Source organism: Neomonachus schauinslandi, chromosome 12, assembly GCF_002201575.2.
Source record: "Neomonachus schauinslandi chromosome 12, ASM220157v2, whole genome shotgun sequence".
NCBI lineage: Eukaryota > Metazoa > Chordata > Mammalia > Carnivora > Phocidae > Neomonachus > Neomonachus schauinslandi.
This window is the reverse complement of record NC_058414.1, coordinates 91,489,606-91,516,813: the sequence shown is the minus strand read 5'-3', so window position 1 is coordinate 91,516,813 and position 27,208 is coordinate 91,489,606. Positions and strand designations below refer to the sequence as shown.

The 27,208-nt window shown below is 50.3% G+C and overlaps 1 protein-coding gene across 1 annotated transcript in view; it reads left to right on the top strand.

Annotated features, from left to right (window-relative positions):
- Window positions 1–22,506, top strand: part of HIPK2 (homeodomain interacting protein kinase 2) — a 169,311-nt gene extending 146,805 nt beyond the window's left edge. Inside the window, exons 11-15 of the mRNA XM_044920289.1 lie at window positions 544–723; window positions 3,412–3,693; window positions 14,032–14,276; window positions 20,520–20,674; window positions 22,036–22,506. Of these exons, the coding sequence (XP_044776224.1) occupies window positions 544–723; window positions 3,412–3,693; window positions 14,032–14,276; window positions 20,520–20,674; window positions 22,036–22,506 (1,333 nt within the window). The remainder of the gene's footprint in view (window positions 1–543; window positions 724–3,411; window positions 3,694–14,031; window positions 14,277–20,519; window positions 20,675–22,035) is intronic.
- The last annotated feature ends 4,702 nt before the right edge of the window (window positions 22,507–27,208 follow it).

Here is a 27,208-nt window from a genome sequence, read left to right as displayed (position 1 = left end):
TGATCAGCTGGTACATGCCTGAGCATTGTGCTAGCCACGGGGAGAATTCAAAAGTATGTTAACATTTCCAAACAGCAGGAACATACAACTCCTAGTTTTCAACGTTTTTTTTTCCTTCTTTTTAACATAAGCTACAAATTTCTCATTTATAATGCTACGATATCCTACCTCACAGAGTGCAATAACCCATTAAAATGCACGCACAGTCCCCTGTTTGGGGGTCTTTAAAAGGTAGAAGGAATATTTACCTCCTCTCCCCAGAACTTAAGCTGAACTTGTAACTTGCCATTCTTCCCATTCTTGCAATGTCCCCTTTCTCACTCACCAACAAATGTGTTCCTGCCCACTCCTTCAGAACAGCACTTAAACTTCATCGCACCTGGGAGGCTTATCTGATGAGCTCATCTCTTCAACAACCCCATGAGCTCGTGAGAACCAACTTTTTAAATTTGGCTTTTAATTGGGGAGGAACCTTTGTCTTAAAAAAGAAGCTCCATATTTATAAAACCAACAAAGAGCCTTGTTTTCCCATCTCCCATTCAGGAACACCCACGCTCACGGCAGCCATTACAATCCTATCATGCAGCAGCCTGCGCTATTGACTGGTCATGTGACCCTTCCAGCAGCCCAGCCCTTAAATGTGGGCGTGGCCCACGTGATGCGGCAGCAGCCAACCAGCACCACTTCCTCCCGGAAGAGTAAGCAGCACCAGTCCTCTGCGAGGTAGGTGGTGAGAGTCGCCCTTGTGGAGAGAAACCTCAGAAGACCGGAACTTAGAGAAACCTCTTAGCATTAGGGAGTGTCAGCATGTGCTCTGAGTTCCGGGCGTGGAACAGGGAGTGGCCAGCAGAATGTTTGCTGAATGTGTCGTACCACTGCCTAGTGCTAGGGTTTGAAGGATGCACTCACTCTCACTTCTGTTCCCCGCCGCTTGTCTTTCCGTCCTCCCTGCCCTGCCTGCACCCCACCGGGAAGGGCCTGGAATTCTGGTGTCTAATGCCTGGGTCTGAAGCCATTCGTGCCCTTCCACTTCTGTATAAAACACTCAGACTCGCCTCTGAAGTTGCACTTTGGAAATCATAATAATGTTTTTTTAAAAATGGTAGAGAAATGTGCTTTCTTTGAAATCTAAGGTCAGAAATCTAACTCACTTCCGTGAACTCTTGAAAACAAGACAGAAAAGGCCACATACTGCATGATCCCATTTAGATGGCATTTTGGAAAAGGCAAAACTAGATCAGGACTTGCCAGGGACTATTGGGTGGGAGAGGAGGGGATTGACAGGTAAGGAGCATGAGGGAACTTTCCAGGGTGATGAAAAATTCTCTGGATTGCCAGGGGCTACGTGTACAACTCTCAAAACTCATCAAACACTTCCAAAGGGTGACTTTTACTGTATGTAAATTATACCTCAATAAACTTGTCTTTTAAAAAGATAAGAGATCTCCAAATTTAAAAAAAAAAATTGAGATCAAGATCCTGTGGCTGCAGAATTGCTCCTACATTTTTCTCCAGAGTCCCTGACTTGGAGGCACTTAATTGCTTATTGGAATAGGTTAATCAAGACAAAAAATCCAGTACGTAAAATGTCTAGTGACTTTTGGTTTCCTACTTCCTCATTTAACCAGGTGCCAAAAATTAGGCTTGTCTTTTTTTCATTCTCCTTTGAAGATTAACCCAGGAGCTGACTTCCTTCGAGTTGTCGTTCTTCTTCAAGATTCCTTATTTGGGTGTTTCTGACAACTCTGGGACATTCATCTCAGATTTGTGGCAGCCCTGTGACAACACAGCCTTGTCATTATTAGATTGGCTGGCAACAGAGGCCACCATCTCAACCCTTTGCTCTATCATGCCCAGCCGTGTGGGTGGTCACACAGAATACCAGTCTGACCCTGGGCTGAGCTTAGCATCCTCATGGCTCACCTTGTCAAGTAGGGACAGTAAGAACTCTTAGCCTCCCAACCTGTTGACAGGTCCCTCCCTGTTGCCCACTCACCACCCAGCTGGCTTTATGAAGGCTCATTGCCAGTACACTTCAAGGTCGATATAATTATACTGAAAGTTTTGTATTTGCCTATTTTTAAGACCAATGCCTTAAGCAAAACAGAAGCCTCTCCCTTGTTGGGTGGTGCAGCCAGGCACCCTTTTCTTTTAACAATGCCAAGTGGAGATATTTTAATTGCTGAAGTAGTGAAAACATAATCTCAAAATTGCAACATAGTAACAATAACAAATGTATGGGTTTATGCTAAGTGCAAACAGTGGAACAATCTTATCAGTAAAACTTATTGCCAGCCCCCAGAAAGGAACAAGCAACACATCTGACACCAGCTATATAGAAAATTAAATAAATCTACAGAATTATTTTCATCTTCCTGCCTTCCTTTTAGCTAGGAAGTACTAGAATCTCTAAAGACATATAAGATTCTTAGAAATTTCATTGGGCTCTCGCTGTATGGATACAACCAAGGCCAGCAAAGGTGGGGAGGGGGATGGGAAAACGTAAGGTATGTTTTTCCCGTAAGTTAGCAGAAACTACGTTTGCTAATTTTTTTTTAAAGATTTTATTTATTTGACAGGGAGAGAGGACAAGCAAGGGGAGCGGCAGGCAGAGGGAGAAGGAGGAGCAGGCTCCCTGCTGAGCAGAATGCCTGACGCAGGGCTCGATCCCAGGACTCTGGGATCACGACCTGAGCCGAAGGCAGACACTTAACCGACTGAGCCACCCAGGCCCCTCATACATTTGCTAACCTGATAAGGAATTTTGAGTCGATCAAAATCAAGATTAAAAGGTCCCTATTTAAGTACACCTTTTCCTCTTGCATTTTGCCCGCGTTTTCTCATTACAGTTCAAACAGACTGGTAAACTTCCTGTGAGGCTCAGGTATCAAAGACATGAGTGTTTTAGTTTCATAAGTTGCAAAACAGCCATTAGCAAAGAAACCAAAGCTTTATGTGGCAAATAACATTTCTTTCAACTCCCTTTAAGACAAGACCCATGTACATTTGGAGAATGACAGGACAGAGCTTAGGAAGTCAGGCCTTGACCCTGAAGACAGTGGGGGGGTGCTGCAGTGGGGCAGACAACCTTGAGACCCTGGGCACTGCGTCTGCCCTCACAGACCAGCCCAGTCCTTGGGCACAAGCCCTCTCCCTCTCCTCAAACCCCTTTCTCCTGCTGGGAACAGGCACATGGCCCCAGACCAGAGCCCAGGGAAGGTCAGGTCCCTGCCGCCACATGTGTAGCAAGTCACTGAAAGAATGAGCTCAAGAGGCAGCCACTTTTGCAGTTACAGAAAACATCTGAGTGCCCTGAACTTCTAACTTGGCGAAGCTGGTGTCCCTAGACAGTTGCGCTCCTTGGCAGGAGCTGCGGGGCCTCCCTGAGCGTGTGTGGCTTTGTCGTTACAGAAACGTCTCCACCTGTGAGGTGTCCTCCTCACAGGCCATCAGCTCCCCTCAGCGGTCCAAGCGCGTCAAGGAGAACACGCCTCCCCGCTGCGCCCTGGTGCACAACAGCCCAGCCTGCAGCTCCTCCGTCACGTGCGGGTGGGGCGACGGGGCCTCCAGCACCACCAGGGAGCGGCAGCGGCAGACGATTGTCATTCCTGACACCCCCAGCCCCACGGTCAGCGTCATCACCATCAGCAGCGACACGGATGAGGAGGAGGAACAGAAGCATGCCCCCACCAGGTGAGGCCGGGCCACCTGGAGACTTCCAGGAAGGAGCAGGACCGGGGTGCGCTGTGTGCTCACACAGACAGTGCTCTGTGGATCTGGGCCCCTTTCCATCATCCGACATGATGATCTCTGTCACCTGGCCCCTCCATTTGTGTTTTGCCGTGGCCTAGAGTCCTAAAGTGATTTCAAGGGAATGTCCAACAGATTTTCCATATTTGTTCAATGCCAAAAGAATTGTGAATCACTTTGGTAGTGAAAAATAGTTATAGGCCCTATACATTCGGGGGACTTGAGACCGATTGTACACAGTGCCAGTGTATTTCAACTCCTGTAAGCTTAAAAATCTCTGCCTTGGGCGGTTGAATTTATTCCCAGTTGGTCAGGATATTTTTCTAGCATCGCCTTGGCTCTCTCAGAATTCAAAATAATTGTCCAATTAATCAGAAATTTCTGTGTCTGATTAACCCAATCTTTCAAACTGCCAGTTGGCTCTTCACCCAGAGAGCATTACTATTTATTCCAAAGTAGTAAGAACTCATTTTACTCTGTGTGTGCTTCCTGGGAAGGGGAAAGGAATATTTATTACATTTGCAAGACTATTAACCCTGGCGCCAAAGCCTCTTTTCCTACATTTTCCAGCCAGACTTCAACGGAGTGCGGTTTATACTTGGGCTACCTGCTGAAGCCCTGGACCAGGCCCCTCTGGAACAGTCAGTCCCCTGGCCTTTTGCAGCCCCAGGGGCCCCGGGGCCTTGTAGATCCCAAAGCCTCACAACCCCAGCTGCCATTGGGACCAAGAGTCAGGGAAGGGGGAGGCCGGCCACTGCTGAGCCCATCTCTGGCAGCCAGCACGTGTACCGGGACCTGAGGCGAAGCTTAACGTTCACAGGCCCCAATTATTAATTCCTGATTGGATACAATGTCACTAATTAGTAATCACAAATTTTCTTGATGAAATAATAAATTCTCACACCTGAAATCATTAGCAAATGTACAGATAGGCTAATTAAAACACTCTCGCTATAGCTATCCCCGCAGGCTGTCCCCTTCCCATCTTTAGAACGAACTCAGTATTTTGCTTTGGTTTTCATGAGAGAGCTAGTATATGTCTCATTCCAGTGTCCTCTTTCCCTGTTTAGTGTCTCAGCCTGGTCTTCACTGTGTCTCAGAAAAGAATGTAGTAGAGCCCTTCTGAGACTGGTGTCAGTCCCTTTTTTTGATAATAACCCCATGTTGAGTCAATACTCCGTCCTCCCCAGCATCTCATGCCCCCCAGCCCAGGAATATCATGGGCTCAGGTGGTCCCATCACAAAGAGAAAGGCTTCTCCCAGCCCAGGGCAGCCTGTCCCCATGTTTGTAGCATGGGCCATAAAACGGGCTGAGCAGCCCCACACAGCCCTTTGCTACAACTGGGAAAAAGAAAAAGCAATTTAAAAATCTGACAATCAACTAGATTGGATTATCGTTTTTGAAGTACGAGGTCTGAATTGACACAGAGCCTCAACGTATGTGCTCAGGAGAGAACTGAACAGCATGTCTGAGGAAAAGGGAGGATGAGAAAGCGATCTCTCCACCAATCAGACGGCTGCCAGGGCCGAGCACTGCGCCAGGCCAGAGCGCAGACTGCTTCCCCAGTGGTCCCCAAAGCCCCGGAAAGATACCGAACTGAAATTCTTGGCAGCATGTAAGGACCTCATTGTAAATCAGCTGAGACGTAGGGGAGGGCAGGGAACGAGCCAATGGGCAGGCACTCATGTGAGGGACAAGCACCAGTAAGTGACGGTGGGCTGCTGAGGACCGGAGCTTCATAAACTGGAAAATGCAGCGACCCGCCTGAGACATTACACCGAACGCAGGAAGCTGCAGATTGAGGCCAGAGAGTTATCGTGAAGGCTTCCAGCTGTCCGGTTGTGTCAGGAAACTCACAGAAAGAGATAATCATGTTTTCTGGAGAGATCAAATGACTGTTGGCCTTAAAAAAATGTTTCAAGACCCAAGAAGATAGGAAAGCGTATTTGAGCCTGAGTAGGATCACACAGAAACCCGTAGCTGTTTTATTTATAAACCACTGTATAATGTATTCATGTTATTGTGACTACCTTTTGGAGTGAGAGAAGAACGGGGAGGAAATATGATTACTCGTTCTTAAAAATCAGAATTATCATAAAGTGTAACACAATAAATATTTATTGGCCCCGCCAGCGTGAGATACTATGCTACGCACTGCAGGTGTTACATAAATAAGGTAGACAGTCTCTGTCCTCAGGAGGTTTGCAGGGTAATAAGCGAGATACGACATGTACAAATCATAACACAAAATGGAATACCAGCCCCATAAAAACCAGCAGAGTACTGTGGATGTTCAAAGGGAAAATAGCTTGAGGAAATAGAGGTCAGAGGTCCAAAGGGTGTAGATAAATAGGAGAGAGGGTGAAATTGCGAATTCCAGCGAGGTGGGTGGGAGAGCTGGAGCCTCAGAGGTAGGCTGGCAGGATCCAGAGCACAGAGGGGCAGCTGATTCAAGGGCAAGTGCGAGGCAAGGACCACAGGGATTTCAGAATGGAAAGGGGATTGGAGGGTCTCCCCTTCAGTGAGGGTGGTCCGCTTCAGGAGATACCTGACCCCCAGTATTTGGCGCTGTTCGTTGCCGGAGCAGAAGGATGGTCAGCAGCTCCTACTTTGTGAGGAGGACCCCAGAGCATGAGGGGGCAGGCTGGGGAGAGCAGATTAAAGGGGAGGGGAGTCCTGACAAACCTTCACTGAGTGTTCTCATTTGCACTGTCCTGTGCATCATTTGATGGGGGGTACAAGGCAAGTAGTTCTCCCATTTGATAGGTGAGGAAGCTAAGACCCAGGAAGGGTAGGTGACTCAGCCCCCATTGATGAAGATTCTAAGTAACAGAATCGGGAATCGGGTCCCCTGCCATTGAAAACACGGCAGTCTTGATTATTAGCAAAAATAACTGATTTCTCTTCAGTCATGAGTTTGACAAAGATAAACTCTGTCCTGCCCCCTCCTCCGGCCACCACCATGCTCTCACACGGTCACGTCCACAGTCTGTTCACCGAGCCCCGACCTGGTGCCACGCATTAGTCAGCAAGAGGGTAGAAGTCAGCTCTTCTCATTCTTCGAGAAGATGCTTTAAAGTGAGGAGGTCAACAAAACCCCGCCACCTGCTTTTCCTCAGTGAGTTGCTGTTGGAATAGGGGGCCCTGTGGGCATGGCTGGAGAATTGGTCTAAAGATAGAAAAACCAAACTGGTATTTTTCTGGGTCGCCCAGGATGAGGTCGTAGAACGAGTCCTATTTTAAATATTTATAAAATGATTTTGATTAGAGGAGCACCTGACTGTGCTGAATAAGCCATCTTCTCTCCCTTGAAATCTCCTCAGACCAAGTTTATTGGTCCATGTCTTATTATTCAGACCCTTTGCCAACCCGGCCTTGCACTGAAACTGTCCTTCAGAGGCAGTACCACACGACCTCTGGGCATGGGGGTAATTTTTAAAGTGCGTCAGTCACCAAAGCGGCTCTTGTCAGCTGACCAGGTAGAAACCATTTTGTCCAGTGTTCTTTTTTTTTTTTTAAAGATTTTATTTATTTATTTATTTGAGAGAGAGAATGAGAGAGAGAGAGAGAGCATGAGATGGGGGAGGGTCAGAGGGAGAAGCAGACTCCCCGCTGAGCAGGGAGCCCGATGCAGGACTTGATCCTGGGACTCCAGGATCATGACCTGAGCTGAAGGCAGTCGCTTAACCAACTGAGCCACCCAGGCGCCCAGTTGTCCAGTGTTCTTATTCACTCATTTATTTGTTCACTTAATTACCTGGATATTTCTGGAAGACGTGGGGCACAGCTACTTTTGGCCTCACTTGGCACGTGTGAGTAGCCGCTCCTGAGTACCACCGCCAGGGTTGCCAAAATGTAAACTTTAAGAAAGTTGATTCATTCATATCACTCGGTATTTTTTTTTTAAGATTTTATTTATTTATTTGACAGAGACACAGCGAGAGCAGGAACACAAGCAGGGGGAGTGGGAGAGGGAGAAGCAGGCTTCCCGCTGAGCAGGGCGCCCGATGTGGGGCTCGATCCCAGGACCCTGAGATCATGACCTGAGCTGAAGGCAGATGCCTAACGACTGAGCCATCCAGGTGCCCCATCACTCGGTATTTTAAACAGGGATCACTCTTAAAATGGTTTTGTAAAAAATATCTGACCCTTAATGTTCTTCTTTATACTACATTGAAAATCTCGAGCAATTACTCTCTTTAAAAGGCATAGTCAGGACACTGATAAACTGCTGCTCAAAAGACTTGAGCCTGGAAAAGTGGACATCTGCTTCCCAGAGGGCAACACGCTCCTTTAGGATTACACGGGCAAAGTCGACTCCAGGTGGACCCCATGTCCATGGCCGGCCACCTGCAACCCTGTCACTCCTTCCGTCCGCTCCTGGTTTGTAAGCCTGAGTGAAGAAACGGGAGCCCGGCACACGGTATCATCTGAAGGGGCTTTGTTGTTCTGCAGTGTTAAGTTGCAGTGTACCCCAGGGCTGAAGGAGAGTTCAAGCATCTTGACTCCTCTCGGGAGACGGAAGGATGGTTGGTCAAGCTGACTTCACCGCATCCTCTTCACATCCTCCTTTGTTCCTTCAGAACACGCCTGCGGGTTGAGTAGTGTGGTGAAGGGGCTGTGTTTTGAAGAAGAGACACTGCACCCGCCTATGCCCAGCAGCCTGTCCTGACACTGCAGCACATTCCAGAGCCGTCGCTGACACAGCGCAGCTCCGCGGGGCAGAGGGAGGAGGGGGCGGGAAAGGGCCTGTACCACAGGGCAGAGCAGTGCTCAGCCGCTGGATTGCGGACAGAGCTGGAAGAAGAAAGAACACGCGCTTCTGCGGCGGGGCGGTGGGGGTGGGCTCCTTCCATGCCTTGCTTTGGATTTCTCTAGAAGATCGTCATGTACGACAGTCCTCCTGGCGATATGTACATGTGTGAGAGAGAGAGACATACAGGCAGATGTCACACTGGGTGGATAATAGAACTTAAATAGAATGTATGCACCAAATTTAAAATGTAGATTTTTTTTTTCTCACTCATGACTTTATAAATTGAGAGCTGTATACCACATCGGAAAGAGCACATTGGCCTGGAGGCATCGGCTTTTGGCCCCTCTCCTCACAAGGCTCAGGGCACTCAGCCGCGTATTTCTAATTGGGTGGAGGGGGAGGGGAGCAGGACGACGAGCCATACACATCCCCCGTGAAGGTTGGGGGGGGACAGCAGATGTCACGTCCATCAGCTGAGACAGCCGTCCCTGTGCACAGCCCCGTGCTGCATTCTTAGAGAAGACCCCTGGCACCGGAACCAGAAGGAGGAGTTACAGTTAGTTAACGTTTTCACTGCTCGTAGGTAGGAAGGGGGAGGTTAACGGAAACGACACGGCACAGTGATTCAGTGAGTACAAGCTCAGGATAACTCAACAGCAAAGAAACATAACCTGACTACAAAGCAGGCTAAGGATTGAATAGCTATTTCTTAACAGAAGATTCATAAGTGGCCAACAGCTATATGAAAAACTCCTCAGCATCACTCATGATCAGGGAAACACAAATCAAAACCACAGTATCACCTTATACCTGTCAGCACAGCTGTTATCAAAAGAACAAAAGATAAGAAGGTGTGGACGAGAATATGGGGAGATTAGAGCCCTTGCGCACCGTTGGCAGGAATGGAATGCAAACTGGTGCAGCTACTATGAGAAACAGTATGGAGGTTCCTCAGAAAAATTAAAAATAGAACTACCATTGATCCAGCAGTCTCACTTCTAAGTATTTATCCAAACGAGTGAAACCAGGACCGAAGAGATAACTGTACTCCCATGTTCATCGCGGCATTATTCGCAACAGCCAAGATGTGTCCATCAGATGAGTGGACAGACGAGTGAGTAAAGAAAGTGTAGCACACAGTAGAGTTCCACACACAGTGGAATGCTAGTCAGCCTTAAAGAGAGGGAAATTCTGCAATATGCAAAAAACCTCTCAACACGAGATTTCTAAAATAGTCGAGTTCGTAGAATCAAGCAGTGGGATTTCCCTCACCAGCGGTTTGAGTTAAGCAATACCTACACCTGTAGTCAGCAACACGGTACCGTATACTTACTTTTGTTAAGAGGGTGGTGGATCTCCTGTTAAATATTCTTACAGTCAGTAGTGTAATATTCTTTACTGCCCAGTCTTGCAGTGAGGATCGGGGGGACCGTGTCTGCGAAACACTTTGACCAGTTGTGCATCCAGTAGATGTTGCCTATGGTTATTAATCAGTGTTGTAGTAAGAAAAGAGTGGTGTTTCTCACATACAGCATTGGCTATGGAATCAGAGCAGTGAAGGAAGTCACATACAAAGTTGATTGGTGGAGATGAGTTTTGACCCCCGTCTTGAAGGATGGGGTTGACTGAGATTGGCAAATAGAAATCAGAAACACATTCCAGGTAGGGCTCTACAGGGCAGGAGTCACAGGCTCGTGTCCACTCCTTCAGCAGGGTTTCCTCCATCGGGGCTGGTTTCTGTACTTCCAAGCTCTTTATTTCTTTCCATCATTTTAAAATGATGAAAATCAGCTATCGCCATGACAACACAAAGCAATTTGTGAACTCTGGACGCTTTGTTCTTTCCTCAGAAGCGGTGTTCTGCCGAGGACACTTAAGGAAATATTTCTCGTTCTACTCCTCTCTCTCTCTCTCTCAGTTCCATTACCCAGTTCATAATGAGATTGATAAACTGTCAATAATAATTAGACAGTGTAGTGGAATGAATCCCAGTAGAGTCAATACATATGAGCCAGAAGAATCTGTAGCAGTAATGTCAAATGTGTGCTCATTTTAAAGTGACTCATTTAACAGCTTCCCATTTGTTCTTGAATCTGCATAGTGTATTCGGGCAGAGCACAGAGATTTTTAACAGTAGAAGAGATTAAAAACAGAGCCATCAAATTAATTCGCCTTTTCCACCTGTCACAGGCAAATCCAAAAAGATAGGTAAATTAGCCCTGGACTGTGTTGTTACCTCTTTGCTCATTAGGCATGATAAGCTCTGAAAACAAAGGATGGGACCCATGAACTGTTCATAGAGGTTTTATCCTACACTTCTTGATAGATATCAAGACACTGACATGCAGGATCCTCAGCCTCTGGAGGAAAGGCTCACTACCTATTGGATTTTCATCAGGAGATAGCCCTAACTTCTCACAGGTCCTCCAAACTAAGCTGTCTACTGTTGCAAGACTCTTACTAGCAAGCCGTCCTTTGGTGACCAGAAGCTTACTTATTCACAAAGTGGCCCATTGTATGTTTAGATTCTTATTCATACTGAGCTGAAGCTTCTCCACAATTTCCAAATTTGAATTTTATTACAGCTGGGCTGTGTGTATGTATATGTTTAATTTGCTCATTTCCTAAACAACTCAGAACCTGAGGAAGATGTGGTCGGCAGGAATTGGCCAGGTCTGGGTCTACATGTAAGGTACACTTACTGTAGACATTTATTTCCTCTCTAAATTAGGAGTTAACCAAATCCTATTTTGAGTGTCTTTAATAATAAATCTTTATGTGACCCTCCCAGTAGGATCCTTTCATGCCACTTTCCCTAATAGATTTCAAAGCAGGCTGGAAGTGGAGGGACGTCCAGGGTCACACTAATATCCAGGCCACTGTCCAGGGTCATACTAGTGAATGGACAGTGGAGCTGGGATTAGAACACCTAGACACATTTGGAAGCCAACCTCTGTTCTTCATGTGGGGTCAACCACCCGCAGACTGTGCCGCTGCGTATGTGGGTTAGTTACACAGACCTGGCTGTGGCAGAAGCTGAGAGTGAAGGACAGGGCAGCGCATTTCCCCACAACCCCTCCGGAACTGGGCGCTGTACGGAGTCATAGCCTCGGGGGCCTCTTCCCCTGGTCCTGGGGACCATTTTGTGATGGTGTATGCATGGGGGGAGAAAGGAGCCCTAGGTTAAGTCCACCTTTGGGCTCTTGTGCATAATGCTGCTGTGAACACTGGCGTATCAGTATCTGAGTCCCCACTCTGATCCTTTGCACGAGTACCTAGGAGGGGCATTGCTGGGTCCTAGGGTAATTCTATGTGTAGCTTTTTGAGGAAAAAGCGTATGGGTTTTTTGTATTTCAACTGTTACAAGTGGGAAGCATAGGTCTTTATTAATTAAAAGGTATCTATTTTATCAACGTGAATGTGAAGAGCTGTAAATATATGCAGTCAATCCATTCCTCACCTTCCTTTGAGTCCCTAACAATTGTCATCGGTACAACTTATTTGACAGTTCATCATAGAAGGCTTTGTGACATCCATTATTCTCTTTAACCGATTATTTTAAAGCTTTTACTGTTTAACTTGTCATGTTTTTATACAGTCCCCCACTGAAATTTTAATCACCTCGAGGGCAGAGGCATGTATTATATCTCTTTGAACAGGAATTCCCCGTAGCACCTACCACAGATCTCCAAGATATCTAATGAGTTTTCATTTCTTTCATATCAGTCTTCTGGTTTATTCATAGACTAGAAACTTCTCCATCAAATCCGTACCTTGATAGAATCCACTTTGCCTGAATCTGTTTTGGCAAACCTGTTTTCACATGTTAAAGGAGGTAACACGACCAGTAACAGTGATAATAGCAGCTAACTTTTATACGCTCACTACACGTCATACACTCTTCAAAGCACTTCCGTGTATGTTCTCGCTTCTCAAAGTCAGCCTATGTATGGAGGTACCGTCGTTATCCACGTTTGACCGATAAGGAGACAGTCACTCAGAGGTTGAGTATCTAGTTGGCCAAGGCCACACAACCAGCAGGTGCTGAAGGTGGGCCTCTGGCTACAGGGCCCATATTCTGAGCCACAGACACGGTTAGGGAGGGACCCTTCTACCCTACAGCAAGAAGGACAAAATGTGCAGCCGCTGGAAGAATTATTCAGCCCAGATGTCAGTAGTGCCAGGCTTTGGGGAGCAGGGGGGTTCAGACCTTCTGCGGGCTCACCTCCCAGCCCCTCCAGCCTTTTGTAGGTCCTTCCACTTAACCGGCTTTCCAGGGCTCTCGAGCTTGCCCACTTCTCTGCTGCCCTTAGGGTGGCAGAGATCTATCTTGGAAAGAGTCTGGCCTGTGACTGGCCGCGTGACCTTCAGCGAGACACCTGGGGGAGGGGGGTTGTGGTTCCATTAGGCGCTCCATAAATAGCAGCTGCTTCTTTTAGCAAATTAGTTGGAAACTGACCATCTTACGTAGGCAGTGGATATTTCTTAAAAATAGATGATCAATATACAAAAATAGATGCAAATCCATTTTTAAAACCTTCACAATAAGCAACAAATTCCATATCCATCATCCCACCAGCCTGTCCTGGAGGCAGACAGAATTGGTTCCCAGAGGAGCCGCACCAACATAAATATCTCAGGAAAGAAAATGCGCTGGCCACAAGCCATCCAGAGCTCGTTCCTCCCAATGAGCGTAGAACGAAGTCTCAGATACAGGAGGAAAAGAGATTCTGAGCAACTCTCTTGTAGGCATCATCCCCGTGGGGGCCCTTCTGACCTCCCCTAGACACAATGCCGTCCCCTCCCTGGTCCTTGGCCCTGGCTGGGGGGAAGCTTCAGGGGGGCCAGGCCTCCCCCTGCGAAGGGGACTCTCAGACGTCTGGGTGGCCTGCGCCATCATCACACATAATACCCCACAGCACAGACGTGGCTGAGGGTGTCCCGTCCAGCTCCCGATCTCTCTCTCCCAGCGTGTCTGAACCGTGTTGTGTGTGGTCAGCCTCTCAGGCCCTTGCTCTTCCATCCACCCCTCTCTCTGCATCCTGCTTCCTCTTGGATGTTTCGCTCCCTCCTGCTTGAGATTGCCGATCTCCAGGCCCTGAGCCTAAGCTGATGGGTGCGCCCCTCCCAGACCAGGGCCTCAGGCTGCGGGGTCTCGCTGGGCTTTCTCTGCTTACTGAGATGTCCCCTCCTGGTGACTCAAAGGGTACTGCCACACAGCTGTGGGCCACAGGTGCCTCCCCTGCAGGTATGCTGAGCTCTGCTGCAGGGGGAGAGCCCAGGGCCACCTGGAAGCTTCTCCCCTGGTTCCAGAAGCACCTGTGGGCCCAGCTCCAGCCCCTTTCTCCTGTCTTCACATGTCCCCCCGCTGCTGGTTGGACGGGTGATGCTTGTGTGCCTAGTTTCCCCTCCCCTGTCTCAGAGCACTGAGAGGGGGCTTCTCACACAGCCAGTTCTGGAATGCTGCTTGCTGTCTCACTTCACAGCCGCCTCACGATTCTGATTTCTCCCTTTCCGTTTTCAGCACCGTCTCCAAGCAGAGAAAAAACGTCATCAGCTGTGTCACGGTCCACGACTCTCCCTACTCTGACTCCTCCAGCAACACCAGCCCCTACTCCGTGCAGCACCGTGCTGGGCACCACACCAACACCTTTGACACTAAGGGGAGCCTGGAGAACCACTGCACTGGGAACCCCCGAACGATCATCGTGCCACCCCTGAAAACCCAGGCCAGCGAAGTGTTGGTGGAATGTGATAGTCTGGTGCCAGGTAATTGGGGGCCGGGGCAGGCCAGGAACACCTCTCTGCCTCTCTGCATGCTGGTTTTCTTGTTGTGTTGTGTGCGAGCTAATGAGCCCCGGGTTATTGTAGCTCCTTACCCAAGGATTTCGCTCAAGTAGCCAGGGTAGGATTCCGCTTAACATCACGTTGTATAAGCAGTGTTTTAACTTTTTTATTTCTGTAATGAATACCTCGCTGACTTGACAGCGGCTCTCCCACTGACTAGGTTGATAAAAATATGAAATAAAAGCCACCCAGCTCCCTATTTGCTGGTCTGGGATGACACCTGGCTTAGGGAGATCCTGACTGAGTTGAACAGCTTCCTGTGTGGAAAGAACCTTCTCCGAGTCTTGGCAGGTGAGGGTGACGTAGGCTTACCTCGGCATCCCCTCAGAGCTTGCTGTTGGGAGGAGAGGTCATAGCGAGTGTGCTTGTCTCCTCACACGCTGCTTGAGTAAAAGGAGTCCTTCCATCCTGTGAAGGCCTGAAAACTAGACTCTAGAATAAAGGCTGAGAGCGTAACCTTCCAAGTACACTTAGTGGCTCCCCCCAGATTTGGTAGTACCTCTTCAGTGACTCCCTTGTTCATGCTCACCAGTGGAAGAATTTAGGGAGTAAACCGGAAGCCATCTGCTTTTCTGCCACAAACCGTCACCAGCCCATCCAAGGCAGACAGCACCTTCACGATAGCACTATTTAGGAGGAAAGACGTACAAACTGCCAAAGAAGATTTTGTTTAGATTCAGGGAGCTATTCATCAGGAAGGACCCCCGTCTGTGTCACCTGCTGCAGGAGACCTTGGAACCTTCTTGGGGTGGTCACCACACGTAAGACCCACTAGGCATGGGCCATTCAGGTTCTGCCGCTGAGAGTGACCTGAGGGTGAAGAGCAGAATTCAGGATGGGGTCTTTAGGGACTTTTCTAGCCCAGTGCCAGAGGCGAGCCCACATAGTGTGGGACACAAGGACATCTCTTTCCAGAACCTTCTTTCTCTTACCAGGCAAGGGTTTCAGTAGAAACCTTGGCAGGAAGGGATACTCTCTAAAACCGGTAAGGCAAACAAAGCTGTTCACCCAGGAGACAGGACTCCTTAGAGCAGGGGCCCTCATACTTTTCTGCTCATATATCCCTTAAGTAATTGTTTAACACTATATCCATTGCACATTTTTAAGTTTAAATATTGGCAAAGGATATCATTTTTTGTCATGTTATATGTCGTGTCACTGTTGAAGTACTTTGAATATGTGTGTCAAAACCTCAGAGCTACAGAGTCAACTCATCCAATACGTGGGGACACTGCCTTGTCCCCTCATGAGCAGCCACTCCTTGTCATCAGCCAGGCAGCCAAGCTGACTCACGTCTGTCAGAACTGGCTTCCCTGTAACAGCCACCTCACCTCTGAATTTTGTTTCGTGAATGGACGGATAGAGTAGGGACTTTCCAAAGCATCTGTAGCCTGGATACGATAAGACTGGACAGCCTTGAGTTGTTCTTACCCAAGATGGCCTTGCTTTGCTAGCAAAGGACTGTCCGTCGCTCGGGAGCTGGTCATCTTTTTCACACCTTGAGGCAGTGCACCATGTTAACTTCCCAGAGAGTGAGAAGCAATGGGAGACACGTGGATGTGAGAGAAAAGGTGGGAAAGGAAAACCAATAGACGCTAGTGCTGGTGAATCTATTCAGGAAAAGATAACATTTGCAAAATCAGGATCTGGAAATTCACCCTTTAAATCTTTATTGCCACGTACCCTCAAGTCTTCAGGAAGCCCTCCACGCACTGGCTTAAATTGCAGCTGGCTCAGTCAGAAAAGTGTGCGACTCTTGATCTCGGGGTTGTGAGTTCGAGCCCCATGTTGGGCCTAGAGATGACTTAAAAAAATAAAATCTTAAAAAAAAAGATTGCAGCCTGTGATGCACAGAGCTTGGTGTGAAGGGCTCTCCTGCTTAATTAACAGTAAAGGTCTCAAGACTATGTTGTTGAAACCCTTAAGGAAGCCCGGCCCTTTTATTGAGCAGGAAGAGGAGATAGTCCTTCCTCATCTGCAGTCTTAAAAACTCCAAAAACCGGGGCACCTGGGTGGTTCAGTCGGCTAAGCATCTGCCTTGGGCTCAGGTCATGATCCTGTGGGGCTCCCAGCTCAGCGGGGAGTCTGCTTCTCCCTCTGCCCCTCCCCCCACTTGCTGGTGCGCGTGTGTGCGCTCTCTCAAATAATTTTTTTTTAAGTTTAAAAAAAAAACCTCCGAAATCAAATTTTAAGTTTACAGCAAACTCGGTGGTGGTAGTGAAGCCTGACCTGAATTAGCAAGGGGCCGTTCACAGTCTCTTTGTCATAGTCATTTGTGCCGCTTAGTAAAATATCCTTGGGTTTTGGAGCAGAAACCTTCCTGGCTTTGATTACAAGGTGGTGCTCAAGGTTCTGCTGGGTGTAACCTAATACATTGAACCTTTCTAAAATCTGAAATCCTGAATTTCAAAAACGTGTGCCTCCAAGGATTTTTAGATCAGGGATTGAGACCTACGGCACAAGACCATGAGTTTTGTTACATCAAGAACGCCCCTGTTCCGAGACACCTCGGGGGAACTCTGTAACAGTAATGACCCCTTTAAAATATGGATAATGGTTTGTTTGTTTTTTTTTTTTGAGAGAGAGAGTGGGAGAGAGAGCACAAGAGCGGGGAGCGGGAGAGGGAGAAGCAGACTCCCTGCCGAGCAGGGAGCCCAATGCGGGACTCGATCCCGGGACTCCAGGATCGTGACCTGAGCCAAAGGCAGTCGCTTAACCAACTGAGCCACCCAGGCACCCCTAAAATATGGATAATGGTTTATAAGAATTGGCTCAAGCTAGATCTTCTTGAGGTCATCTAGGAATTAACTTTTTTAAGGGTGGCTGGTGCTAAATTTTTCTTGGCCGTTTAAATCAGCGGGAGAGAGCGGCCAGATTTCCGCAGGTTAGAAATCTTCCAGCTTGGAGTTTTGTTGGGCTTTGGTGCTGGTGCCATTCCATGGACGGCAACACAGTTGTGTGGAGAGTTACTGAAACTTCAAGGCCACCTAGTCCGGCCCCTAGGGAAGGCAGGCAAAGAGACTGAGGGCCGGCTTTGTCAGCATAACAGCAGTATTGTGTCTGAAAACCACAAAGGCAAGAGAGGACAGCTTTGTGAAGCCCGCATTTCACGCCTTTTGGGTCACATGAACCACCTCCACCGTCGGCCCATTGCGCGTGGGCAGGGGGCCGTTCTGAGCGCTTACCCCACGGCCTTTCCACAAGAACTGCGTGATATCTGAATGGCTGAGAGTCTCTGAGGGATATTTCTGACCGAAAAGGAAAAAAGGGGGGGAAAGTCATTCTCTGCGGTAAGGCTGCTGGTTCTAAAGCAGCCAAGTGCTGCTGTCTCTGGGGGAACCCCGCGGTGTAATTTTCCGCCGTGAAGAGAGCTATATTTTCCCCTGTGAGGACATGCTGCACAGTCTTTCTGGTGAGACGTAAGAGGCAGGAAGGAACTTCATTCTGGTGCCTGCGCATCCCCAGCCTGTGGTGTTCGTCAACACTAATATATACCATTCGCTACAAAATCATCCTAGGCTCAGAAACATCAGGAAAGCAGCCTTCCTCAGCGTCCTGGTGCGCACTTGGCCCAGAGAGGCCAAGGTGTGACCTGGTTGCAGCGCCACCCCCACCCCCACCCCCACCCCAGCTGGAGCTCCCAGGTGTTCCCTGGGCTCAAGTCAGGGTGAATGCTGAGCAGGCCACAGTCCGTTTTCTCGCAGAATTCACCCCTCCTGTGGTTCTCAGTTCGGGAAGGAGCTTTGGGGATTTCTCACGTCACCTTCTCAGGTCTCCTGGGTTAGTTGAGGTTCTTTGGGAAGGCAACAGAAAGAACTCTATGCTGCCTTAAGACACATAATTTATTGGAAGGAATTAAGAAGGCTGAGGGAAAAGTTCAACAACCATGTCCTAGGCTGGGCAGGAACCAGAATTCCCAGGACCTGGGCCACTGGTGGCCCGATGCCTGCTTCCTGGAGCACTGCTTCACCCTGACCCAGCGACTCCCAGGCGCCCAGTTTCCCATTTCCATGAGACAGGACTTGGTTGTCCCAGCTTGGAGTGGACACCTGTTCCTTGAGCATCAGCTTTAGCCAGGGGACAGGGCTCAATAACCAAGACATTACCAATAGCTAACACAGCTGATGCTTTTAAGAGCATAACACGTGACGGATACTGAGCATTCCATATACGTTAACTCATATAAACCTCAGGACGACCCTGTATGTGGTTACCATTATTCTCCCAGTTTCCCAGATACGAAAGTGGAAGCACAGAGAGGTTAACTAACTCAACCGAGGCCATGAGGCTGGACCTCGCAGGAGTCTGGCTCCGCATTCCACCCATACTTTGGAGCACCCTCCCGCTCACCTAGTGCAGACAGGACCACTGGGGGCTACCTTGGGAGCCAAGGGCTGTTCCCAGGGTGGCGGATCTTTGAGAGCAGCCGGGCAGGGCTTGACCAGAGAATGTCCCTCGTGGCTCCAAGCCACACCTCAGGAGCTTGACCTTCAGCACTTGCCTTCTGCCACCCTTGGCACTTTATTCATGTCAGCAGGAGGAAATGATTCTCTTCATCTCTTGGTCCCCTGCAGGATCCCCTCCCTTATTTGGGGGCCCCCTGCTCTGACCCAGTCCCCATTCCCTGTCCCCGCAGTGATGATAGCAAGCACATACTGGGCTCTGTCACACCATTTCATCTAAAACTCCTAACCTCTTGCAGACTCAGGCTGTGGATACCTTGAGCTCAAGCTTTCTTTCTCCCTTGAATATAATTACCACAGAACGCCCCGAGAATTGAAACAGCTGAGAGACAGTATCACCAGCTGGGGCCCAGACAGCAAGCACAGTTTGGGACCTGATACAGAGCAACAAGGACTCCAGCTCCATCCCAGTAACACTGTGGCCGAGTGAAGGGGAGACCCCAAAGCTCTGCCGATAGCCCACATTTGCACTTCTACCATCCCTTACCTGGCAGTGGGTCCCCCAAACCCCTCCACCCTCCTGGTTTCGGAGGGCCTTTGAGAGTCTGACTCGGTTTGGCTTTTGCACGGCTCCGTATGCCTGGGCCTGGCGGGCTCTCTCCTGGGGTGCTTGTTGCTAATACAGATTTCCAGGCACCCCACCATGGGGTTCTAATTTAGTGGGTGGGATGGGAGGATCCCCATGTGCCAATGCACGGTCAGATTGGGGGTCTCTGTGAGGACCCACTGGCTCCCTCCCCAATGAGACCGCTCTCCCTTTCCTGGAGGGGGGCTGCTACCTGTGGGGCAGGGAGGCTCCCCGTGGACTTCAGTGTGCACCCCTAGTGTCCGGTTTCCCAGACCTTCACTCTTCATGTTTCTCTCCCTCAGCAATTAATCAGTGTTCTCTCTTGCCGGCCCCAGCCGTCTCCTCTTTGACTTTGATTTCATCCCCTTGGGATTTGTAATAGCATTGATCCAACCCAGTTACGTCAAGGGCCTGCTCATTGTGATGTGTGCCTCGTTCATGCTTAGCGTCCTCTACCCCAGCCTTGCCCATTTTATCCTAGCGACCATAGGTTGTTTTTTCTTTTTTTTTTTTTAAAGATTTTATTTATTTATTTGAGACAGAGAGAATGAGAGAGAGAGCACATGAGAGGGGGGAGGGTCAGAGGCAGAAGCAGGCTCCCAAGGAGCAGGGAGCCCGATGCGGGACTCGATCCAGGGACTCCAGGATCATGACCTGAGCCGAAGGCAGTCGCTTAACCAACTGAGCCACCCAGGCGCCCCAGGTTGTTTTTTCCTCAGGACACGTGTGGTCCTTTTCCTGAGGCTCTGTTATCTGTACCCTGCTCGTCTGTCACTGCGTCTCTGGATCTCGGCAGACAGCCCTGGACGGGGCCCGAAGAGTTACAGAGACCTCTCCTCCTTTCCTCTGTTGCCTCCTTGTGCTTTTCAGTGTCCCCAGACAGAAATTCTAAAGTCCGGCGAGCTGGGACCTGCTCCCGACCGGTGGGACGGGCCAAAGCCCCAGGGAGCCAGGCCAGAGTCTGGGCAGACTCTCAGCTGGGTCTTGGGGAGGTGAGGCTGATGCTGGTGGGCTGCTCTCGGGAACATGCTCCTCCTTCCTGGAAGACCACCCTCGTTTTCCTAGAGGGGCGGGGTCTTCTGGGCAGTGGAGGGCCTGCGACCAGCCCGTGACCCATGGCTCTTCCCCACACAGTCAACACCAGTCAGCACGCGTCTTACAAGTCCAAGTCCTCCAGCAACGTGACCTCCAGCAGCGGTCACTCTTCAGGGAGCTCTTCCGGAGCCAGCGCATACCGGCAGCCGCGGCCAGGACCGCATTTCCAGCAGCAGCCTCTCAATCTTAGCCAGGTGAGTGCCAGCCGACCCTGCCTCCCCGGCCTGCACATCACCCAGATCCCCGCAGTCCGCCGGGGGCCTCAGCTGCCGAGCAGGCGGCCGCGGCCGGCCCTCACCCCGCTCACAGGGCCGCAGCACCCTAGTGGCCGGCCGGGTCTTCTCGCTGCCTTGGGTTACCCTGGGGGAAGTCGGTCTCACGGGGTCACAGAGAGCCAGCCGCAGGTAAGATAAGTTGTCTCGTGGCGCAGGGCGCTCGGTGGCACAGTGCCAAAGCTTAAAGATAGGCGGCCCACATCTTGCTCTTTCAGCCTAGCAGAGGCTAAAACACTGTGTCCTGGCCCTGTCAGACCAGGGCACCTGGGGAGGACCTGCACGCTGTTGGGCTGACTGGTTCATTGCCATGTGGGAGGCCAGGCCACACGCGGGGAGCCCCAAACCAAGGGCAAGAGAGGACTTGGAGCAGCCGGGTGGTGTTGAGATGGGATTATACGTGAAGCAGAGTCTCCTTGGCACAGCGGCTTGTGTGTCCAGGGTCTATGTCAGGTCTGAATTGCAGAGCGGACTCGGGGGCCTGTTTCCTCAGAAGCCATGGAAGTGAAATAAATGCGGAGCTTGTGTCTCGTGGCACAAGAGCTTGAGCCCCTCATCCGAAGCAGTGCGCTTGGTAAACTGAGGCCGCGTCTCTGTGTCGTCAGGACTCCGGTTCTCTGGAAGAGAGGGCTGTTTCATGTGTACCAATATAATTTCAAACAGCAAAGTTTCCAAGAGCCTAGGATTTCAGAGAACAAGACTTTACAGTGAGGGAGGAAGCAGTTATCACTCAAAGAGGGGCTCCTTTGACACTTCACAGCTGCGGTAGGCCCTTGGGAGAGCTCCTGTCTCCTGTTAGCTTTTCAAGCTGGCTTGAGCTGCGTGTCATCCAGCCAGGGACTCCGGGGACTCGGGGGACTTGGGAAAGCGTTCCTTTCTCAGTCCAGGCTGATGTTGCTTTCCCAGCCTACGAGGGAGGCATCTTCCCTCACTCCTGCGGCTTCTGGCCTCCTCCCCTCCTCTCCTCTCCCTCCTCCCCACTCCCTGGTCCTCTCCCCCTCCATACCCCCCACCTCCCCTTCCTCCCCTTCCTCTCTCACCCCCGTCTCACTTCTCTCTCTTTCCCTCTTCCCTCCCTACTTCTCCCTCCTCCCCCTCCCTCCTCCCTCCCACTTCTTCCTCCTCCTTCCCTCCTCCCCTCCTCACTGCCCTCCCCCTCCTCACTTCTCTCTCCTCCTCCTCTCCCTCCTCCCTCCCGCTTCTCCCTCCTCCCCCTCCCCTTTCTCTCCTCCCACGTGTCTGGCCCCCACTGCAGCCCTCTCCTGGTGCTTCTCCTTCTCCAGGCTCAGCAGCACATCACCGCAGAGCGCGCCGGGAGCCACCGCCGGCAGCAGGCCTACATCACTCCCACGATGGCTCAGGCCCCGTACTCCTTCCCGCACAACAGCCCCAGCCACGGCACTGTGCACCCCCACCTGGCCGCCGCTGCCGCAGCAGCCCACCTCCCCACCCAGCCCCACCTCTACACCTACACGGCGCCCGCGGCCTTGGGCTCCACCGGCACCGTGGCCCACCTGGTGGCCTCCCAAGGCTCGGCACGTCACACCGTGCAGCACACTGCCTACCCGGCCAGCATCGTCCACCAGGTCCCCGTGAGCATGGGCCCCCGGGTCCTGCCCTCGCCCACCATCCACCCGAGTCAGTATCCAGCCCAGTTTGCCCACCAGACCTACATCAGCGCCTCTCCAGCCTCCACCGTCTACACTGGATACCCACTGAGCCCCGCCAAGGTCAACCAGTACCCTTACATATAAACACTGGAAGGGGAGGGGAGGGAAGGGAGGATGGCCAGAGGGGAGGAGGGAGGAGGGGCGAGGTGGGAGCTGGGCTTTTTATACTGAAGGTGCGGCACACAGACAATGCAATGGGGCAGGGGGGGCAGGGGGCAGGGACAGACACAAATGAAACTTGAACTAGGAGGCGGGGGGACTTAGAGCAGAGAAGAGAACATTTTAAAAAAGAAGGGATTGAGGAGGGGGACATCTATGCTTTTTATTTTAAAAAAGAAAAAGAAAAAAAAGAAAACGTCAGTGACAAAAAAACACAGCTCACAAACCCATTCTGCACCAAACTGGAAAGGAGAAGAAGAGAGCAACGGAAGCTTATGGAAGTGGGGGGGGGGCCCCAGTTTTCGAAGAACTTTATGAACTTCTCAAAGATTATTTTCATATGGCGGCAAGTGACGTTTAAGAATTTGCTGTCGGGGACACCTGATACGGAAATCCAATAGATTTTTAATTATGGAACATAAGAATTAGGGATTTTTCCAGAACTCTAAAGGGTCAGCAGCCCTCTAGAAGGTCAGGCCGTGGCCTGAGGTGGTTGATATTTGGGGGGTGGTGTAGGGGTGGCCAGGCTGAAGGAAGCCCCCTCCAGCAGAGGGCACAGTTTCTCTTCCTGAGCACTGGATAAATCCCTAAGCAATCCTCCAGTGTCATTAATAATGTGTGTTGCAAACTTTAGTTGTTTTTTTTTTCTTTTCCTTTCCTGAAGATTTCTTTTCTCTTTGAATCAATCCCTAGTCACGTAGCATAGGGCTAGCGGTCTTCGCCGACACCCTAGTAGAATGTAGCAGTCAGCACCCCTGTTTTCTACTTTGTGTTCAACTCCAATGATACCAATAGACTATTCCTCAGTGTAATTGCACAAAAAAAGAAGTGATAGAACATAGGCATGTTAGTGTGGTGGTCCAGGTGTGCGAGCGTGAACGAACGTGTGCGGGTGTGAGTGTGGATGCCACCCTCCCCGTGTGTCCCTCGGCGCCGCCATCTCGGCTCTCACATCCTTGATTTGACACCGGTCCCTCCTAGTGCCTTACCGACCCACAGACGCGGGGTGAGGGTTTACTTCCATGGTACTCCAAGAAGCTGACTGAGGCGAGTCACATCATCTCAGCTCTTCTTTTGTGCTGTTGTAACATTTTATTCTGGTCTTTCCTTGTTTTCTTTTTTTTTTTTTAATTTAATTTTATGTTATTGTAATGCCTTTTGTCTTTTTGGAGTTGTCTGCTAGCAGAGAGGCATCAGGGAGCTGGCGGGAGTAGGGGGTGGTGGAGAGCCCAGGGATCTTGAGAGAAATGTGGGAGATGGCTGGGCGGTGGACCAGTCTGACTTTTACTTTGGAGACTGAGAGCAAAAGAGACTCCCCACCTGCACCCTCCCCCCACTCTGCCTCAGTTCTGCCTAGGGGGCCGGCTCTTAGCCTTTGTGGGAGCAGAGGTCCCGTGTGTGTTGTGGGAATGTTGGCCTTGCCAGGCGGCTGCCTCCTTCCTGATATGAAAGGACAGAGGAGGGGAGGCCACCCACAGCCTCTGGGCCTGGCACCGCCTTCCCGTGTCTACGAGGTGGACCCAGCCCCAGGCCCTCACATCCAGCCCGCGCTCCTGCACGACCCCGCGCATCTCTCTCGTTCCACTGGCTGTGTATTGCTCTCACAGTTTTGCTAGATCCTTCCCTCTGTAGACAGCCATCAACCTTTGTTTGCTGCTGCATCTTTCCTCACATTACCGGGCCTACCTACCCAAGACTCGACTTCGTTTTTGGTTTTAGAGGGGTCTGGTGGGCAGAAGGTCGGAGGGAAATTTTGAGGGTGACCAGGGAGTCTTACACTGCACTTTGGAACACTCCCATGGCACTTAAGTTTCCAAAGAAATTTGCCCTTTGCCCTCTTTGCACCACTGATACATTCTGGAAGTTTTCTCAGGCTTTGAACACTGCTGGGGGTGGATGGAGTAGGGATGGCTCCATTCATAGCAAAATTACTCTTGAATACATGAATGTTGGGAGACTCTGTCTGGTCTTAGATGGGGCTTAGAAGGGTGGCCCTAATTGTTTGATTCCTGATGCTGAGTCCTAACTGATCCCAAAGCCAAGTTTCCAGGGTGCAAAGAGATGGCTCCCAGTTTTGGCAGTTTGTCCTCATGCCCCCCCGCCCCCTGCAGTTTCCCTTAACCATCTACTGTGAACAGTGGTGTTATAGTGATATCCCACCTAATTCAGTAATGAAGCCAGGCCATTACCTTAGCTGTTAGCTGTGAAATGTGAAATAACTCTGGAAATTCCCCCTCCCCACCCATGAATTCTACTCATCTTACAAAGAAATAGGTCCCCGAACTGGAACCAGCTTAGTCCAGGCCTGACGCTGGAAGGAAGGACACCATGACCCATTGGAGGCACACTCGCAGGCAGGTCCCCGGCTGGTCCCACAGGTCACCAGCCGGTGAGCCTGTGAGAGCCTCGCCCCAGAGCAGGACACTCTCCTCGTGGACCCACCGACTGATCGACTGATGGATACTCCCCTCCTGGGACATGGGGAAGGGCCATCTCTCTGAGACCATGGGAAAATGGCCAGTCCAGAGAGAGTGGGGGAGAAAAGTCCTCAGAGGACACATGAGCCAGAACCCTCTCAGAGCTGTGCCAGCCAGGAAGATCCACCTGTTCCTGACTTGGCAGCAGCCAGATGGCAGCAGAACCCCATCACATCTCCTCCTGACCAGGACAGAAGTCTCGGCTGCAAAGGAGACCGCATTGGCCTTGCTGGGTAGCATCCGGATCCCCTTGAACAGTTGACTCCCAGCGCTCCTATGGGGAAAGACAACGTAGCCTTCCATTTTAAAGAAAATTACTTTATCTACTTAAGTTGGAAGTCTCTTATTCTTTTACCTGATATTTTCTTTGTGTTCTTCCAGATCAGGAATGAAAGTTCCATGCTGCTCATAAAGATAATATTATTGTACTCATTATTTTGGTTATTACCATTGTAATTATTATCATTATCATCATGTTGATATTTTAGCTGGGGTTTTAAATGCACATTTAGTCCCAGTATCTTTGTGTTTTCTCTTTAATATTTAAATTTATTTTATTATATCTGTGAGCGTATGAGTAGGCAGGAAGGACATGCAGATGTCCAGTTTTGTTAAACAAACAAACAAAACAAAAACAAAAGGAAAGACCCAGGAATTAGGAAAATTATTTCTGTCATCTCTAGTCCGCAAAGAGCTGTCAAGAAAGATCCACCACAGAACAAACGTTTGAAGAAGAATCAAGGCCTTTTCTGTGCGCAGGCCAGATTGGACTCTTGACATCATACTTTCCTAGAGTCTCAGTGACCTTGGAGGAGTTCTGAGGTGGCATCTCCAAGGCCCAACCCTTAGCTGTGGTTCTTTCCCACATTCCATGTGCTCTCCTGTGCTTCTGGAATCTGCTAACTAGATTCTTGGCCTGCCTCACATCTGATACTGACCTGTCATGCAAAAGAAAGCCCCTCTGCCCAGAGCTGCCCCACATGCCCTTCCTTTTCCCATCGGTGCACCAGGAGTGTGGCTTTATCTCCTTCAGTGTATAGACGACTGTCTCCTCCTAGAAGCCACTGGCTGGAAGGACGGACTTAAGGGTGCTAGGCAGGTGGTACCTTCCCCTGGGGAATTTCAGTCTCACTCCCCCTCCTTCCACTCGCTGACCACACTGCCCACTTCTCCAGTCTCTTTCCCCTTTCTCCCCCAGTACCTCTTCTCAGCGCACAATTCTAGGGACAGAACTAGGAGCCAAAAAAAGGTAGAGGGACGGTAAGAGGCCAGAAGAACACTGACAGTCAAGCAGCCTCTCCGACATTGCAGGCAGGGCCCCCCCTGAAAGCACTGGCCAACGGAGGGGCGCAGCGGGGCCTCGAGGCCATCCCCTCAGTGCACCCTGCCTGTGTGTGATGGGCTTTTTAAAATTGGCTCAAGGTGCCCACACACTGCCCACCAAACCCAGAAATACGGGCCTTAAGTTGAAATGCTGGTTTTGCTGAAGCTTAACTGAGACGCTCTCAGGCCGTGCTCAGCCCTGGTGCCGCCCAGCAAACAGGAGCGCATCCTCCCTTCATCCCCACCCGCCCTCCTCTTCCGGTCCCCAGCACAGAGCTGCAGGATCAGAAGACCCCCGTGCAAGAGGCCAGGTTCCGCGTGCGCTCCTTCACACTTGCCGGGATCTCCCGTCCCTTCCTCCAGCTCTGAGTCACCCTGGCAAATCGGATGAATCAAAGCCTGCCTGTCCCTAGGACCAAGCTCTCAAGTGGAGGGATGCCAACCTCGTCTTTGTTGAGACCACAAATGACCTAGAGCATCATCTGTTCTTCAACTGCCTCTAGATGAAGAAGCATAGCAAAGCTGAAGAGGGGAAGATTGAAAAGGACGGGTCAAGGAGAACCATGTACTCATAGCCTCAGGAAGTCCAGGGGGATGTGTTTCTGCCCAGTGGGTTCCTGCTGACCTGTCTGGGCATGTGCACCCATGTCTCTGCACTTAGTGCCTCGTTCATGACGTTCTGGCTGTTTCCAAGGGAAGGGGTGAGCAGGCCGACAGGTAGGAGTCTGAGGCTTGATGCCAATTAATACTGTGAAGTGGTGCGTGTGGTTGATCGAGTTCAGAGGGCAAGGAAGGGTCGAGGCAAACGGACGGTTGTCTCCTGGACT